At 43.3% G+C, this 15971-nt stretch overlaps 3 protein-coding genes and 1 non-coding gene across 5 annotated transcripts; 2 read left to right on the top strand and 2 right to left on the bottom strand.

The window, feature by feature from the left end:
• Positions 1–1869: 1869 nt before the first annotated feature.
• LOC124652068 (bifunctional 3-dehydroquinate dehydratase/shikimate dehydrogenase, chloroplastic-like) lies at positions 1870–6203 on the top strand. The gene is made up of 11 exons (XM_047191085.1): positions 1870–2135; positions 2385–2490; positions 2887–3105; positions 3673–4028; positions 4156–4219; positions 4318–4423; positions 4506–4646; positions 5110–5258; positions 5336–5498; positions 5610–5657; positions 5957–6203. The coding sequence occupies exons 1-10, from the start codon at positions 1885–1887 to the stop codon at positions 5651–5653; spliced, it is 1599 nt and encodes a 532-aa protein (XP_047047041.1). The 5' UTR covers positions 1870–1884; the 3' UTR covers positions 5654–5657; positions 5957–6203.
• Positions 6204–9311: 3108 nt separating this feature from the next.
• Positions 9312–9383, bottom strand: TRNAP-AGG. The gene has a single exon. It is a non-coding gene; the product is annotated as a tRNA-Pro (tRNA).
• Positions 9384–9535: 152 nt separating this feature from the next.
• LOC124652868 (mitochondrial substrate carrier family protein ucpB) lies at positions 9536–12858 on the top strand. Of its 2 annotated transcripts, none has more exons than XM_047191917.1 (8): positions 9536–9919; positions 10664–10725; positions 10797–11033; positions 11124–11276; positions 11374–11423; positions 11505–11637; positions 11976–12013; positions 12436–12858. In XM_047191917.1, the coding sequence occupies exons 1-8, from the start codon at positions 9796–9798 to the stop codon at positions 12530–12532; spliced, it is 894 nt and encodes a 297-aa protein (XP_047047873.1). In that variant the 5' UTR covers positions 9536–9795; the 3' UTR covers positions 12533–12858. The 2 variants fall into 2 exon arrangements, with proteins under 2 accessions (XP_047047873.1, XP_047047872.1); XM_047191916.1 differs by having other exon boundaries at positions 9540–9919; positions 11112–11276.
• A 1265-nt stretch (positions 12859–14123) lies between these two features.
• Positions 14124–15161, bottom strand: LOC124651800 (protein STRICTOSIDINE SYNTHASE-LIKE 10-like). Its single transcript, XM_047190833.1, has one exon. The coding sequence runs from the start codon at positions 15159–15161 to the stop codon at positions 14124–14126; it is 1038 nt and encodes a 345-aa protein (XP_047046789.1).
• Positions 15162–15971: the final 810 nt, after the last annotated feature.

Genomic DNA, 15971 nt, shown 5'->3' with positions numbered 1-15971 from the left:
TTCATCGTACTCGATCTTCTCCATCTTGCAACCTTGAATCCAACACATGGCTATGGACTTGATCTAAGATATATTCTCAAAGCAACCGTTAGTCCATAGGGATTGTCATCAATTACCAAAACCACACATGGGGTAATGGACATGTTCTTTCAGTTTCATTGATCGTGGGATGGCACCATTGTATCTGAGGTGGGTTAGCTCGTGCAAGCCGGCGATCCTCATGGACTTTTCTTGAACCTGATCCTCATGGACTCATGATACAGCTGTGCTAGATGTAGATCTATTGTATGCCATCTCTTCTACTAGCAGTGAATCGACGGTGAGAAACCTCTCATGAGTCCTGAAACCACCGTTTGTTTTCCCAAGAATACTGTACATACTTGGTGACGAAGATACTTTTGTTGACATGTACTTGCTGATTTTGCAACAAAAACGAGCCTTCCCCGAACTATACAAAGAGTAGTTGCACATTGTAATTACAGTGTCTTCAAATGTGTAGCATTCATGTGAGATGAGAGAAGGAAAAAAAATGATATGTGATTATTAGCGGCTTGACATAATGTAGTTTTTTTTTTTCCCGAAGGACCAAGGCAAATACATATATCAAAAGTACCAAGTCTACCTTCCACAACAATGAAAAAAAAACACTTAAACACCACATACTCTGTGTAAAAAGGGATGGTTGAGTTTTCAACTCAAGCATAAATCGCTGAGTGAAACATAAGCAACTTAATGTGTTTGTTTGATTTCACGATCTTAATAATTACATCCATTGCTGATGGTAACAGGTAATTAGAAAATAGTGTCTATTAATCCTGACATGCATGGAGGAGATATATGACCCAACTCCCAATGGTTGATTGCCTACTTATATCGTAATATGTATACTTACTTTTACACCCCAACTTCATTCATATATTTATCTATTTGGCACACTCACTATCACCATGAACCGAACCTTCCCCATGCCCCGGCGACGTCCGCCTCCGATCGAAGGGACCCGTCAGGCTGCGCCACCCTCACATGCCGCCTTTGATGGCTAGGTGTGGAACTGGTGGCATCAGCGGCCATTGGTAGAAGCTCGATGCACCCCTGGCCATTGGAAGAAGCTCGATGTGTCCTCATCGACAAAAACAATCGTTAGGAGAAGCTCAATGCACCCTCGCTAGGGTTTGGAGGGGAGCCCCCGGAGCCGCCTCGTGCGAGGCAACCCGGTAGGGAAAAAGTCCCCCGCTTGTAACGGACATGCATCTGAGAGCATCTCCATCGGCGAGCCTCAAATCGTAGCCAACAACGATTTGGGGAATTTAGAGAGAGATACTGCTCACACCAGCGCTCCCAATAAAAATCCATGTCATCCCGAGCCTAATAAAATAGCCGGCGACCCCCAAAGAAACCCTGTGGGAAGGGAGGCTATCGGGGCGCTGGCACGAACGGCACAACAACTCCACGTTGGATTTCCACTCTCTCCTGACCTAGCCCACCCGTCACACTATCCTTATTTCTATTGGGAGTTGATTTGGGACATAACCGGTGTGGGCAATCCAAAAAAAAAAAAGCTGACGTATGTGGCCGGCCACCTTAATACGTAGTTGGGATGTGTGTTGGCGGCTACTATTTGGGGTCACCGGTGGAGATGAATTGAGATTCCATCTAGCTGAAAATTAAGAAAAATGTTAACTAATAAATTTACTGTCCACGTGGAACACTGCGTACTCCAACAGGGACGCGCCACGTCACACAAGGATCCACCAACCACCCGGCCCCAGAGAAACAAAACAAGTGCATCCGCAGCCGCCGGTTCCGGCAAACGAGGTATCCACGAGCTCCCACCAACCACCGGGACGCCGCCGCCCTCGCCCTGCTCACCCTCTGACGACCACGATGTCGGCGGCGATATCCGTGTCAGCCGTGGTCCCGCCGGCGGCGGCCGTGGCGCGGGCGCGGACGCTGCTCTGCGTGCCCGCGACGGCGCGCGCGCCGCGGGAGATGGCGGCGGAGGTGGCGGCTGCCGCCGCGCTCGGCGCCGACCTAGCGGAGCTCCGCCTCGACCGCCTGGCCGGGTTCGCCCCGCGCCGGGACCTGCCCGCGCTCCTCGCCAAGCCCCGCACGCTCCCCGCCCTAGTCACCTACAGGTGGGTCCGGTCCGCCCATCTCCCTCGCCCTTCCTTCCTCGGGGACTCGTCTATATCTCGCCTGGGAAAGCACAGAGCCTCTCGGTCGATTCCTATGGGTGGGAACCGTGGCCTCGTTTTACTTTATAATTTTATTTGGGGAAAAGGAACAGTATGACTTTGTTTGGTCAATTGCGTATACATAAACATCCCTTCTTCTTTTTTGCGTCGATCTCACGCTAAATCAATGTTGCTAATGCGGCATCACAGGCCCAAATGGGAAGGAGGCGAATACGAAGGTGAGGATGAACCGCGGTTCGAGGCGCTTCAATTGGCAATGGAACTCGGAGCTGAATACGTCGATATTGAGCTCAAGGTTGGCCCTGAGTGCATTATTTCTTTTTCTCTTCGATGAACTGAATCACCAGGCTATTCTTCACTAGGCAAAGAAATCTTTCTTTGTTTGACTGCAAATTTCCAATAAGCTCATTTACCTCATGCTCTTACATAGATTAAAATGAGTTTGAACCCTTATTTACAGCAGAACACTATTTCCCTGATGCTTAATTATATATTTTTAAACTTCCGCAAGAATTACGTATGCGCTAATTTCAGATGATGCGAGCTCTTAACCCTACATGCACTAAGATGAACCCTGCAAGAGTTAATAAAAAAATAATACTCGATTGTTTTGCATCATGAATGTTATGACTCTGCCTTCTGTACTACGAATCAGTTCACAGCTGCTCACTGTAGTATTGTTATATTGCAGGTCGCCGACAAATTTATAAAGTTCATGTCTGGAAAGAAACCTGAAACTTGTAAGCTCATCGTTTCATCCCACAACTATGAGAACACTCCGTCGGCGGAAGAGCTTGGAAAATTGCTGGCTCAGATACAAGCGACAGGAGCTGACATTGTGAAAATTGCAACCACTGCTACTGAAATTGTTGATGTGTCAAGAATGTTTCAAATACTCGTACACTGCCAAGTGAGTTTACCGCCCAATACCTGTGCAATCCCTGTATCTTATCTACCAACTAGTATCAGCTCTTGCTGTTTTTTTGTGTTTATACATAGTATTTGGTCAACTAGTATTAGCTCTTGCTGTTTTTGTGTTCATACATAGTATTAGTCCACAAGACTGCTCTATATACCTCATTTAGCTTTCAATCTGCTGATGGTCCCTTAAGCCAAGACTAAAAATGATAATGTTGTCTATGAGAAATCTTGTTTAGTAGATATGTACTTGTATAATCATTTCCGGAGGTTGATGATCACCAAAAGTTTTTGACATTTTATTAGGGTTCTGCCAGTTTATGCATGAATATTGCTACTATTAGTTAATAACATAGTAGTGTGATTGCCCTTAACACAAAATAGATCTGTAAATTGTTTAGCTAGGAATGCACTCTATGCACGCACAACAATTTAGGGGTTCTCAAACTTAAGAAAAATATTATGCTATGTGATTATGTCCATGACTCCATGCTTTATTTCTCAGGTGCTTTAGCAGGATTCCTAGTTCACACTATCTTTTATTTTAATAATGAATTAGGAAAAACAGGTGCCGATCATAGGACTGGTGATGAACGACAGAGGTTTTATTTCTCGTGTTCTTTGCCCCAAATTTGGCGGATACCTTACTTTTGGCTCTCTTGAAAAAGGAAAAGAATCTGCACCTGCACAGCCAACCGTTGCAGACCTGATTAATGTGTACAACATCAGACAGATAGGACCAGATACTAAGGTGTTTGGTATTATTGGAAAGCCTGTTGGCCACAGTAAAAGCCCAATTTTGCACAATGAAGCTTTCAGATCAGTTGGTTTGAATGCTGTTTATGTTCCATTTTTGGTGGATGACTTGGCTAAGTTTCTCCATACCTACTCTTCTCCAGACTTTGCTGGCTTCAGGTACTTGATATTCGTGAGCCAAGCAAACTGTATACTACATTTTCTTGGTTTTGTTTATGCAATCATATATACTATTTCTCTGCATGTGACCAGACTAATTCTTTCCATCCAATGAATTGGATTGCAGTTGTACAATTCCCCATAAGGAAGATGCAGTTAGGTGCTGTGATGAGGTCGATCCTATTGCCAGGGTAATTTCATCCTCCTTCTCTTCTGTTACTCCGTTTATTGGATTATTCAACCATTTAAGGCACCCAGACTAACATTTCGAAGTATGACATTTCTCCAGGATATTGGAGCTGTTAATACAATCATTAGAAAACCTAATGGGAATCTTGTAGGCTACAATACTGACTATGTTGGTGCAATTTCTGCCATTGAGGATGGAATAAGAGGTTTGTACATGCCACTGTATATCAGTTGTTTATTATTGCCGATATGTACTAAATCCCCAGTCCCTGTTAAACCAATTGGCAGCAACACAATCAACACGTTCCACCACGTCACCACTGGCTGGAAGACTTTTTGTCGTTATTGGGGCTGGTGGTGCAGGGAAGGCACTTGCTTATGGTGCAAAAGAGAAGGGAGCAAGAGTTGTAATAGCAAACCGTACTTTCGGTATGTATCTTTTCAACCTGCACTACTGCTATAATTAATCACAAGCATGCATGGAGTACATGCTACACATTCTAAACATATAAATTTTCATATTGAACCATTACATTGCTTCATCTTTTATGAAACTGTACAGTGTGTTGTTACATTTGAATTATTCTGAGTGTGTTGCATCTTAAATGTAAGCATTCACTATGGAGACCTCTTATGGTAAAAAAGAAGTCATTTAGCTCTAACTCGCAGCCTTTGATCTCTCTGAACACAAACGAAGTGATCATCCCCAGCTTACAGACTAGTGCAAGTAACTTGAAATTGTACCCATTCATTTTTGTGCGTTCTAAACTTCTAGTTAGGTTTGCTAGCATGTTTTTATTCTGAGACTATTTGGTAATTGCTTCATTGAAATAAAAGCATTATCAGACAATGAGCATACACATGAGAGTTCAATATTCTTTGTACTTTTCAGCACGTGCTCAAGAACTTGGCAACTTAATTGGTGGGCCTGCTTTGACTCTTGCGGAGTTAGAAAACTACCATCCGGAGGAAGGGATGATTCTTGCGAACACAACAGCAATAGGAATGCATCCAAATACCAATGATACTCCTCTATCCAAGGTCTTAAATTTGCTATTCTGAATTGTAATAAATACCTTACGTCTTTCTAGTTTCTTACAACATATACAATTTTGCAGCAAGCGCTTAAATCTTATGCTGTTGTCTTCGATGCGGTCTACACACCAAAAGAGACAAGACTTCTTAGAGAAGCTGCAGAATGCGGAGCCACAGTTGTTAGCGGTTTGGAGATGTTCATAAGGCAAGCAGAGGGTCAATTTGAGCATTTCACGGGCATGCCAGGTAATTGTTTCTGCTTTTATTTTCATGCCATTGCCCATGAGTTCGTCTGTAGTAGCAAATCTGAGGCTCTACCAAAGTCTTACAGTGTTTCTCCTATGACTCGCCATACAGCTCCAGATAGCTTGATGCGTGATATTGTTCTGACAAAGACATGAAAAGGTTTGTGCGAAATGCATCCTTCCTTCCATCGCAATACCTGGAAAATCATATAGGCGCCATTATCTTTGCATAGTTCCTCAACTTTCCAGTTTTCACGTTGTTCATGGTGGAATCAAGCCGTTGTTATTTTTTGTTCCGCTGCCAAGTTTGTAAATTTGTGTTGATGAATGGGTGCAACTCCATGACTTCTAGCTTTCGTGATACATTTCTCATAAAGTTTCCATGGTCATAATGTATGCAGTTTTACTTTTACAGATTCCCAAGGGTACATTTTGAAATAACCCTCTCTTTGTTGTCAGCGGTTGATGGTAAATTCCGAGCACTTGCAACTTCGTTGGATAACCCTAGCACCATGAAGGGAAATGGTAGAGCAGCAGCCAAGTCTCGTTTGTGAGAGATACATCCTTGTCTGCTGGTTTTTGTATCAGATTTGGGTTCACCAGTCAGTTTGTGTAGATTATGAGATGGCTTCAGATTGAAATTTTTGCATTGTATAGCTCAGTATGGACGCACCAAATTCAAGGAAGCTTTGCTTGCCAGACTCCATCAGTCTTTGTAAAATATTAATAATATAAGTACGTCCCAAATTAAGGGATACAGCTTATGAGTACACTTGTATTGGACATAATATATAGCCGTGCCAATTAATTTGTGCCCAAGGGAGTAATATATGTGCATCTATTGATTCAGGCGGCATGGCCATCTTCTAATAGATTTGCTGCCCTCATGCTATAGCAGCACCATATAGGCATATACTCCATCTCATGAAACTTATCATAAGTTCGTCCAAATTTTGGTGTATCAAGACACATTTAGTATCTATATACATCCAAATTTAGAGGAAGTTGAGGTCCGAGCTGATGATGAAGCATCCCTCAATGACTGGTGGTTGACAGATAAGCTGGCCACGCCAAAGTGAGGACGCTATCTTGGAGGCAATGGGGATAGACCTGTCTGGTGCACAAGTTATGAAAGTGTTGCTCAAAAATCCAGTCCGAGCATTACCTGGGTACTATCAAGATTCATGATATCATAGATGTATTTTCATGGTACATCCGGTGGCTATGGCGTCGGCAGACACATGGTGAGATCATCCCTCCTGTTAACCACCGCATTACTCCTATCAAGGCGATAGTGGCAAAAGCTGCGCGAGTAAAATTGCCTCTAGCAAACAAGAAAAAGAAGTCCTGAACCAGGCCAAAAATGAACTTTGTTAAACTAAATGTTGATGCTGCGTTCTCTTTAGAGAACTCTTATGTTGCGGCTACTGCAGTGTTAAGAAATTTATAGGGTAATTTTATTGCTGCCTCGACAACTCTTGTATCGCATGTTCCATCTGCTACAATGGCCGAGGTCCTGGCCATGTTGCATGGACTAACGTTGGCAAATTCTCTGCGATTCAATGATGTTGAGGCGGAGTCTGACTCTTTGGGTGCGGATATGGAATGATGCAGCTGCAATCTACGCTGATATCCTGAATCAAGCTGGAAGTATTGAGAAGGTCTTTTGTTTTCACATTGCGGGAGAGATACAAATATGCTGTAGCTCATGAGCTAGCTAGAAACTATTTAAATTCGAATTTGGCTTGTAATTGGGTCGAAGAATCCCTAGTTTCCTTCCGCAAACTCTCCTGAACAATGTAAGTGTGATTTTAATAAAGCTAGCCATGATGGCCTTCCCTTCAAAAAGTGCATGCGCAAGACCGTCTCCGCAACTCTGCTTACGGCTTGGATGCTCTGGAAAAAGTGGAATGTCTGCATCTTTGACAACGACCAGCCACCTATCAGCCTGCTTTTAGATAGAATTAGGGAGGAGGTAGCGCTCTGGGCGAGCTGCTGGCCTCAGGGCGATCATCCCAACCACCTGGAACGCCCACTGAGTCTTGTAACAAATATTGTAATTCACGTCCTAAGAGGCATGTAACTCTCTCCTTTTCAATGAAAAAAAACACACAGTCTTTGTGTTTTCTTAAAGAAAATTAGAGAAATTTAAGATATGTTTTATAGGACGGAAGGAGTACAAAGTAACTAATGAGATTCAGGCTTACATCGAGCTCCGGGATTTTGAAAACATTGAAAATCCTATATAAAAAAAGTTCTGATATTTTCCACGTATAGATATGTAGTACTCCCTTTGACTTGTACTAAATCAGTGTTAACTAATGAGGTTTGCTCCAGTACAACCCCTCCCCAAACTTAACAAAACCCAATCGGTATTATTTAAGCACATGCCAAAACCCAAATCCAAAACTCAGTATTCCCACGTATATGTATACATTCACCATAAGACCGCAAGACAGTTCGGCGTGAACACCACAAGACAGTCCGGCGCAGGCACCACAAGACAGTCCGGCTAGTCTCGTTTCCAACGCGATGGACAGTCCGGCCGAATTGCACCGGACTGTCCGGGGCGGACTCTCCAGGCGTTCATCGCGCCGTCACGTTGCAGTCTAGCCTGCACGCTTCCCCAACCATACCGGTACGGACCTACGAGGCACCCAGCGTCGCCTCACAGTGCCTCGTGGCCTCCATCACCACCTTGTCGCCCCTCCCGCCCGGCGGTCACGACCACCACCGCGCGGATGATTCGCCACCAATAATCCACGTACATACATAATTATATACATACGTATGCGGCATATTCATACAATTTAGTTGGATCATAGGAATTTTGTACAGGGCTACATATACCAATTTAATATTAAACAAAGGGGCATCGACCAATCTCAGTTCTTGTATTTAAGTTTGCTTTGAGTTTAGGGAAGGGGTGTAATAAATATGGAACGGGGAAGTGTGTGTATCAATTTTCCTAAATATGTCTTTCCCGTTGAGGTCTGAGTCTCTGAGACTCTGACCGCAAAAAGACAAACATGATGAATTAAAAGTTGGGCTACTATTTGTTGTATTTCATCGGTGCACAAATTTGCTCTTTTGTGTAGCTTCCATACAAGCATAATTATCGATGATTTTGCCGATATGTAGAACACAAGCAGCTGAGTGACTATTTGTTTCTTTTATGTACTCCCTCCGATTCATTTTACTTGCCACTAGTATGGATGTATTTATAACTAAAATATGTCTAGATACATCTATATTAGTGACAACTAATATGAATCGGGGGAGTAGCTTACTTAAATATGTGTAGAACTCTCAAATATATGTAGAACCTAAAAAGTCTGCAAAATAAACTATTTTCGTTAGAAGGAGACTATTGACATGGTTAAGCATCGCTAAAGTTTCAGATTGCACTTGCGACGTATCTTATACTAATATATTTGAGAGACTGCATGTCAGGTTTTTAAGGTTTTTTCTTAAACATAATAAATAGAAGTAATTTTACTAGAAAGATAATCTACGTTATCAAAGACAACACTTATTTTCCCAAATTCATCACGGAAGTAAGAGTAGCTCCAGACCGTATATCCTGTTTTTTATTAGTGCATTTTAAATCCTTAAATCGCGTTCATATGATAAGAGGTATGCTAGAGATGCTCTAAGATTGTAGGCTGACTGATTTCAGATGGCAAAGGTATGCAAGTTTAAATGGATATATGCAAAAGAAATAACTTTAACAACATTTACGTACTGTACAAAAAAACAGGATATCATGTTGTGCCAAATGGAGACTCGAAAACTCAACAAAACAGAAAAAATAGGGGCAATCCGAGAATTGAACTCGGGACCTCTCGCACCCTAAGCGAGAATCATACCACTAGACCAATTGCCCTTTGATGTTTACAGTAAGATATGGTTTATATTGAGAATCTGTATACAGGAGAATCTGTATGTCACATATGGAAGTGTTCTGGAACGTAGGTTGCGACTGCACGAAATTTGTTTGCGCAATCGAGTTCTGCTGAAACTGAAATAAATAGGCCTTCGAAATAGGAAACGAAATTGGTGGAAAAAAGCTCGAAGAGTACTAGAGCTGCAATAATTTTTCCTTTGCTTCGCTCAAAATCTTCCTGCCACCGTCCGTTCTTGGTTCTTGTTGCCGTCCGATCTTATTCCCCCCGAGCAGAATTTTCCTCTTTCCAGGAAGCGTCTGTCCTGGCCGCGTGGGCGCAAATCTTCTCACCCTTTGCATCAGCCCCCGTCGCGCCGGCGCAACTCCGTCAGGGGATCCGGCGCGGGGAGGAATGGCGCCGCCGATGTCCGGACACGCACAGCCACCGCTCCAGGGGACGGCGCGCTACGCTCTGTACCAGTTCGGCACCAGCGGCGCCGCCGTCGCCGTCGCCACCGCCGTCACGCACCCGCTCGGTCAGCTAACTGCTCTTGCACGCTACTACTAACAATTGGCTGGATCTGATCCTCCTGAATGCTCATCTGATTTGCAATGTGTGGTGGAAACTATGTTTAAGTAGAAGCTTAGGATTTTTTTCTGCAGAAAATAAAAAAAAGTCAGGAAAACAAGAGTTTTTATTCAGTTAGTTCAGGTACAATTTCCTCAGCGCAAATGCATCAATCAGAGCACATGACGAGTTTTGGTTTGGGAATGAGTATCCTCTTGGGTGATGATGGTGATCTATATTTATATGGTGAAGTATAGTCGTGCTGGGGGGTTGTTCTTGACATGTCAATGTGTATTACTTTCGGAATTGGCGTATTTATGTAAATTATGATTTTTGTGTTTCCCCATTCAAACTTAATATGGTGTGATGAAAAAAAAAAAAGAGAATGCGACAAATGATACATTTTTCATATGGACCTTAGTGGATAACGGTTATCCAAAACCAACGAAAGGGGACATACAGATATGGAGCTAAATTAAATTAAACAAATATTGGTTTGACTACAACCAGGGATGGCCGCACGGTCAAATATTTAGCGAGCTTTTTGGGGTGTCTTTCTCAACTATACTTGGACTGAAAATTGAGGCGCACCTCTGATTAACTTGATAACAATGAACTTTTTATCGCTATGCTGTCGCTCTATTATGTATATATTTGATTCTTTGGAAAATAAGAAACTCTTCATATAGGTGCCATCATTTTCATCCTGCAGATGTTATCAAAATTAGGCTCCAAATGCAGCTTGCTGGGCAAAGAGGAAATTTAGTTGGAATGGTACGCACAGTCCCGCATCATCTACGTACCACTTCTTTTGATACTAAATTTCTAAAAATGAAACCTATCAGGGGGCAATATTTACACAAATGGTTCAAAAGGAAGGGCCTCGATCACTCTATTTGGGATTTCCACCAGCATTAATGAGATCCCTCATCTATGGCGGCCTTCGGCTAGGATTGTATGAGCCTTGCAAACATGCCTGCAGCTATGCATTTGGTTCGACAAACTTTGCTTTTAAATTTGCATCCGGAGTAGTTGCTGGCGCCCTAGCAACTGCATTGACAAATCCGATGGAGGTCTTAAAGGTATATTATTGAGATATTTACTTACTTCAAGGTATAACTAGGTTTATGGACTTGATGCAGAGTAGGCACATCCTGTAGGTGAGGTCACAGATGAGTACAAGCAGAATTAGTACAATCGGAATGGTGAGGAAAATTGTAGCAGAGGAAGGCCTCAAAGCGCTTTGGAAAGGAGTTGGCCCAGCTATGGTGAGAGCGGGCTGCCTCACGGCATCCCAAATGGCAACTTACGATGAGGCCAAGCAGGTATCCAGCATGTTAAGTTGTTTAACTTATCTCTTCCATAAAAGGAAAGTTATTGCATACTGAAATAAATCACTGATGTCTTCTTTATTTGCTGTAGGCCTTGCTGAAGTTGACACCACTTGAAGAAGGTTTTCAATTACATCTGATGTACTGTGAATTCTTTTCCTAAACCTTTATGCTTATACTTCGATGAGATAAGTTGACAGTATTTCTTTGTGTGGTTGAAAGGTCGAGTTGCATTGCTGGAACGGCTGGTACACTTGTGACTGCTCCTATTGACATGATCAAAACAAGGCTAATGCTGCAAAAGGAGTCCAAAGGTGTCAGAGTATACAGGAATGGTCTCCACTGTGCTTACCAGGTGTCTATCTCCATCCTAAGCAGTGAATTTATGTTTTGTTGTGTGTGTGTGCACGAAATTTGGAACACACAATCAGTTTCTTGATAGTATTGGTACACGGATGAGAAAATGAGTACTCTCTCCATAGCATAATATAGAAATGCATGAATTTAAGATCCTTACAAATTATCAGATGATGCTCAGTTTCTAGGACCCCATGACATTGCCACGTCTATATTTGGACTGAAGTGTATAGAAGCATTTATCATATTTGGTGGTTTCAGTACCTAAATACGTTGCTGACCTTCTATTTCTCTGGCTGCTATGTATCTTATACACACTCTTTTCTTTGTTCCCAGGTTGTGCTGACAGAGGGTGTAAAATCACTTTATAAAGGGTGAGGACCTTATATAATTTTCTCACTATTAATAATTTGCACCTCTTCAGAACACAAAAATAAAGTTAAGCTTTACCATGATACTTATGGAAAATGGTGGCTGGTCATAGATTGGTAGGAGAGTACAGAATATATCAGCAACACTTTCTCTCTTTTTCTCAACTGTCCAAAGCTTTACTTATCTTCTATTCTGAAATTAAAGCTTAATTTATCTAGTTACATGCATCTCCACAACTTTCCATTTTTGAGCATTACCAAGTTACGAATTTGAGGTTTTCTTTGTCAATCTAGATGCACAGTAAAGAAAAACTTGGCTGGACTTACAGCTAGTACACATTCTACTTCAGTTCATCCATTTGCATCAGATTTGACTTGGAGAACTTCCTCTGTGGTTTCCTAACAACCTATTCCAATTTTTTCAGTGGGTTTGCCACCTTCGCAAGGTTAGGCCCTCAAACAGCAATCACCTTCATTGCATGCGAGAAGCTGCGCGAACTCGTGGGAATGACTGCTATTTAGTACAAAGTGACATTGAAGAATGCAATTCAGTATATGTTTAGTCCGAGGGCATAGGTTACTTGATTCATTAGTAACATTTTTGCACATTTGTGATGAATAAAAGAAAACTCACAGGGAGCCCTGAGCTCCTTCCATAATTTTTTGCAGCTCAAGTAGCATAGGTTCAGATTTTCTTGTCAAGTCACCGTTGTTTCACAGATAATTTGTAGTGAAGGAAATGTATTCACAAACAAAGTTTCAAAATAGTTTGTAAAAGATACATAGATGAGTCACTGTTCTACATCAGTTTATTTCTGACTTGCAGTGCTGCGTCAGATATTCTTTTCGGAGTTTGAACCTTGCATCCAGATCATTAGTTTCAATGAGAGATCATGATATTATGTATGTACAGCAAAATCTGCTATCATTGCTAACTGCGTGAGTGACTCAATCTGGGCATATAAACCACCTTTTCTTTGTCTGTGCAAAGGAAGAAAACTTTAGTGCTGTAAAAAAATGTTCATGAAGTTTGGCTGAACATTGGTTTGATTCAGAACTTAAATCAATGGACAACCAATCTCACAACGGTTGTAATCTAGCAGCTGAATATTGGGTTCTTTCAGAAATGAGATCAATGAACAATCTGTCATTACAATCGTTTGAATCTAGCGAGACATCGTGTGCTAATTATGTGAATGCAGTTTTTTTGCCTTGTAAAAGAATATAAGATGAGGGTAAACACAAGAACAAAATGGGGCAAAGGTCAGTTCCTAGTTGTAACATGTGAGCTAGCTCTGTTTTAATCTCGGCTCTACTTCCAACTTACTTTTCACCGATTCTCTGACGTTCAGATTTACATCCGTAACCGCTTCACCATCCCGGAGGCTTTCAAAAGGAAGCATGCTGCTGGAACGGAAGCTTTGATCTGCAAAATATCTGTTTGTTAGCTTCACTTGAAAGCTTGGTGGTTAGCGCTGGCTTGCGTGGTTGATCTTTGGATGTGTTTCGAGGAAATCAGTTACTTCACAGCATATTAGTTCATTTTTTGTTAAGGAAAAAATGTAGAGTTTCTCTACATTAAGTTTTTTTGGGGGCTTACATTTGTAACTGTACGTCGAGCTTGCTAGTTCAGCACGTAGTTAATTTAGCTGCCCAAGCAGTGATTTGATCATCTGATCATGCTCCCCTGGCGACCTGGTTACCAAAAGCTTAGTTCTTCCCCTGCTCGTTCAGTCAGCTGCAGTGTAGTGTCTCGTTGATTAAAGACGCAAAAAGGAAAAGCTTGTCAATCTCATATTTTTACGGAAATCTCACATAGTTTATTCCTGTTATTATTTAGCTAACTCTTCAGTGTCTTGTTAGTTGACTAATGTGCAGCAGTAAATTATTTTTCTCTGTTCGACTGTTCATTCAGCTACATAAACACGTAACGATCTTAAAGGTTCATCAGCAGGAGGGTATAGTAACATGGTAACAACAAAATGAAGGAAAGAAAAAACGATTTGCTGATAAGAAATGTGGATTACATTTGACAGTCTGACTGACAAAAAAATAGAAAATTATACTTAAAATAGAAAAAGATAAACCAAAGCCATCCTGAATCGACATTTCTCTATTTGCGCGTAACTACACTAACATAAGGAAGCTCTACGGAACCCATGTAGAATTTGCCGTTGTCCCTCTCCATAATCTCCGTGGGTCTCACGCTTTTTGGCCCCCTCATCTCTTCCAATATCTTTCCATTGGCACCGACCCTCACAGCGAGTAGATGGCTATCTCGACCAAAGGGCAGCTCATTCTTCTCGCGGTGTAACGCCACCCAGTAACCACCTCTCCTATCAGGCCTCACATTATCGGGGTATCCTGGGAGGTCGGCGAAAGGCTCATATGTGCCTGCCTTGGACCCTTTGATCCAATGCCTTAGGAGCTTGCATGGCCCAGTAGATGCGACCACGAGGTGTGACCGGTCGGTGCTGATGGAGACGCCGTTCGGGTATGTCAAGCCCGATTGGAGCACCGTGACATCAGATGTTCGGGGATCGTACCTCATGAGGCGTCCCGTCGAGTCCCCAGTCTTGGTCACCATCTCATGCTGCGATCTGGGGTAGTTCATGGAGCTGTCGGTGAAGTATACGTGGCCGGTGATCTGGTCGACGTCGACCCCGTTGGTGAAGCGGAGGGGCACGCCATTGACCTCGTTGACGAGCACCGTCGCCTCCCCGCCGCCTGGCCCGACCCGCATGAGCCCCTTGTACGCGTCGGCGATGTAGAGGTCTCCGGTCTTCTGGTGGAACCGCAGGCCGAGCGGACGTCCGCAGCGGCTCTCGGTGGCGGTCTCCGGGCGCAGCCTCGACGCAGTGCACAGCTTGCTGTCGTAGCCGGGGCCGTGCGTGTAGGTGGTCCATCCGAGCTTGTCGCCGTTCCACTTAAGGACGCGGCCGTCGGAGACGCCGCTGTAAGGGCCGTGGCCCTGCCCATCGAAGGCGACGCTCTCGGGCCCGCGGACGGTTCCGCGCGGCAACGGCAGGTGCTGGCTCCGGGTGGCGTCGAAGCTGGCGACCGTGGACGCCATGGCCGCCGGCATGAAGAGGAGGACCAGGATGACCAGCGCGACCGTGGCCTTCACGAGGCGGCTCATGCTGCAGCCCATGTTTGCTTCGCGCGCGCGCTGTATCTCTTGGATGGATTCGATTGATCAAGAGTTTGTCTGATGAACCGGACGTGGTTTGCTTTGCTCGATGATTTGGTGGAGAGTTAACGGGTGGCCTTTATAGCATTGATCGAGCACTGCTATTCTCCGAGTCGGCGTGTGGTACACACAGGACGGCCACACTCCAGAGGCGTAGTCGGATTCGAACGTCTCGACTCTTGAGGGGAAAATAGAGTTGCAGTCGAAGAAGAATGAGTAATTTGCTTCCTTACAATGCAACGAATCCGAGAGCGATAGATGCAAGTCTCCAACCGTGGGATTCCGCGTGGAGCATGGCTAGCCGAACTGCCGAAGACGGAAACCGGAAACTCACTTTGGCTAAATGGAAACTGGTAGGGAAGAGACTTCAAATTAGACTAATGAGCTAGAAAGGCAAACTATTGTCTTTGGGTGGAAGATTGATTCTTATTAACTCACTACTAAGTAATATGATACTGTATATCATATCATTCTTCCAACTTTCAAAATGAGTCATAAAAAGATTGGATTATTTCCGATCTAGATTCTTTTGGTAAGGAGATAGTAAGAAATGTAAATATCGTCTAAATGAAGTGTGGTTTGCTAGCCCAAAGATCAAGGAGGACTTAGAATTCATGACCTTCACATCAAGAACAGGACCCTTCTTGGTAAATGACTTTTCAAGCTTCTTTCAGAAGAAGGGGTTTGGCATACCCTTTTTAGGAGAAAGTATGTTGGCTCAAGTGCGTTGTTCCAAGTTTATTGATAACCTGGGGACTCACATTTCTGGGC

Source organism: Lolium rigidum, chromosome 5, assembly GCF_022539505.1.
Source record: "Lolium rigidum isolate FL_2022 chromosome 5, APGP_CSIRO_Lrig_0.1, whole genome shotgun sequence".
Taxonomy (NCBI): Eukaryota; Viridiplantae; Streptophyta; class Magnoliopsida; order Poales; family Poaceae; genus Lolium; species Lolium rigidum.
This window is presented reverse-complemented; position numbering and strand designations above follow the sequence as displayed.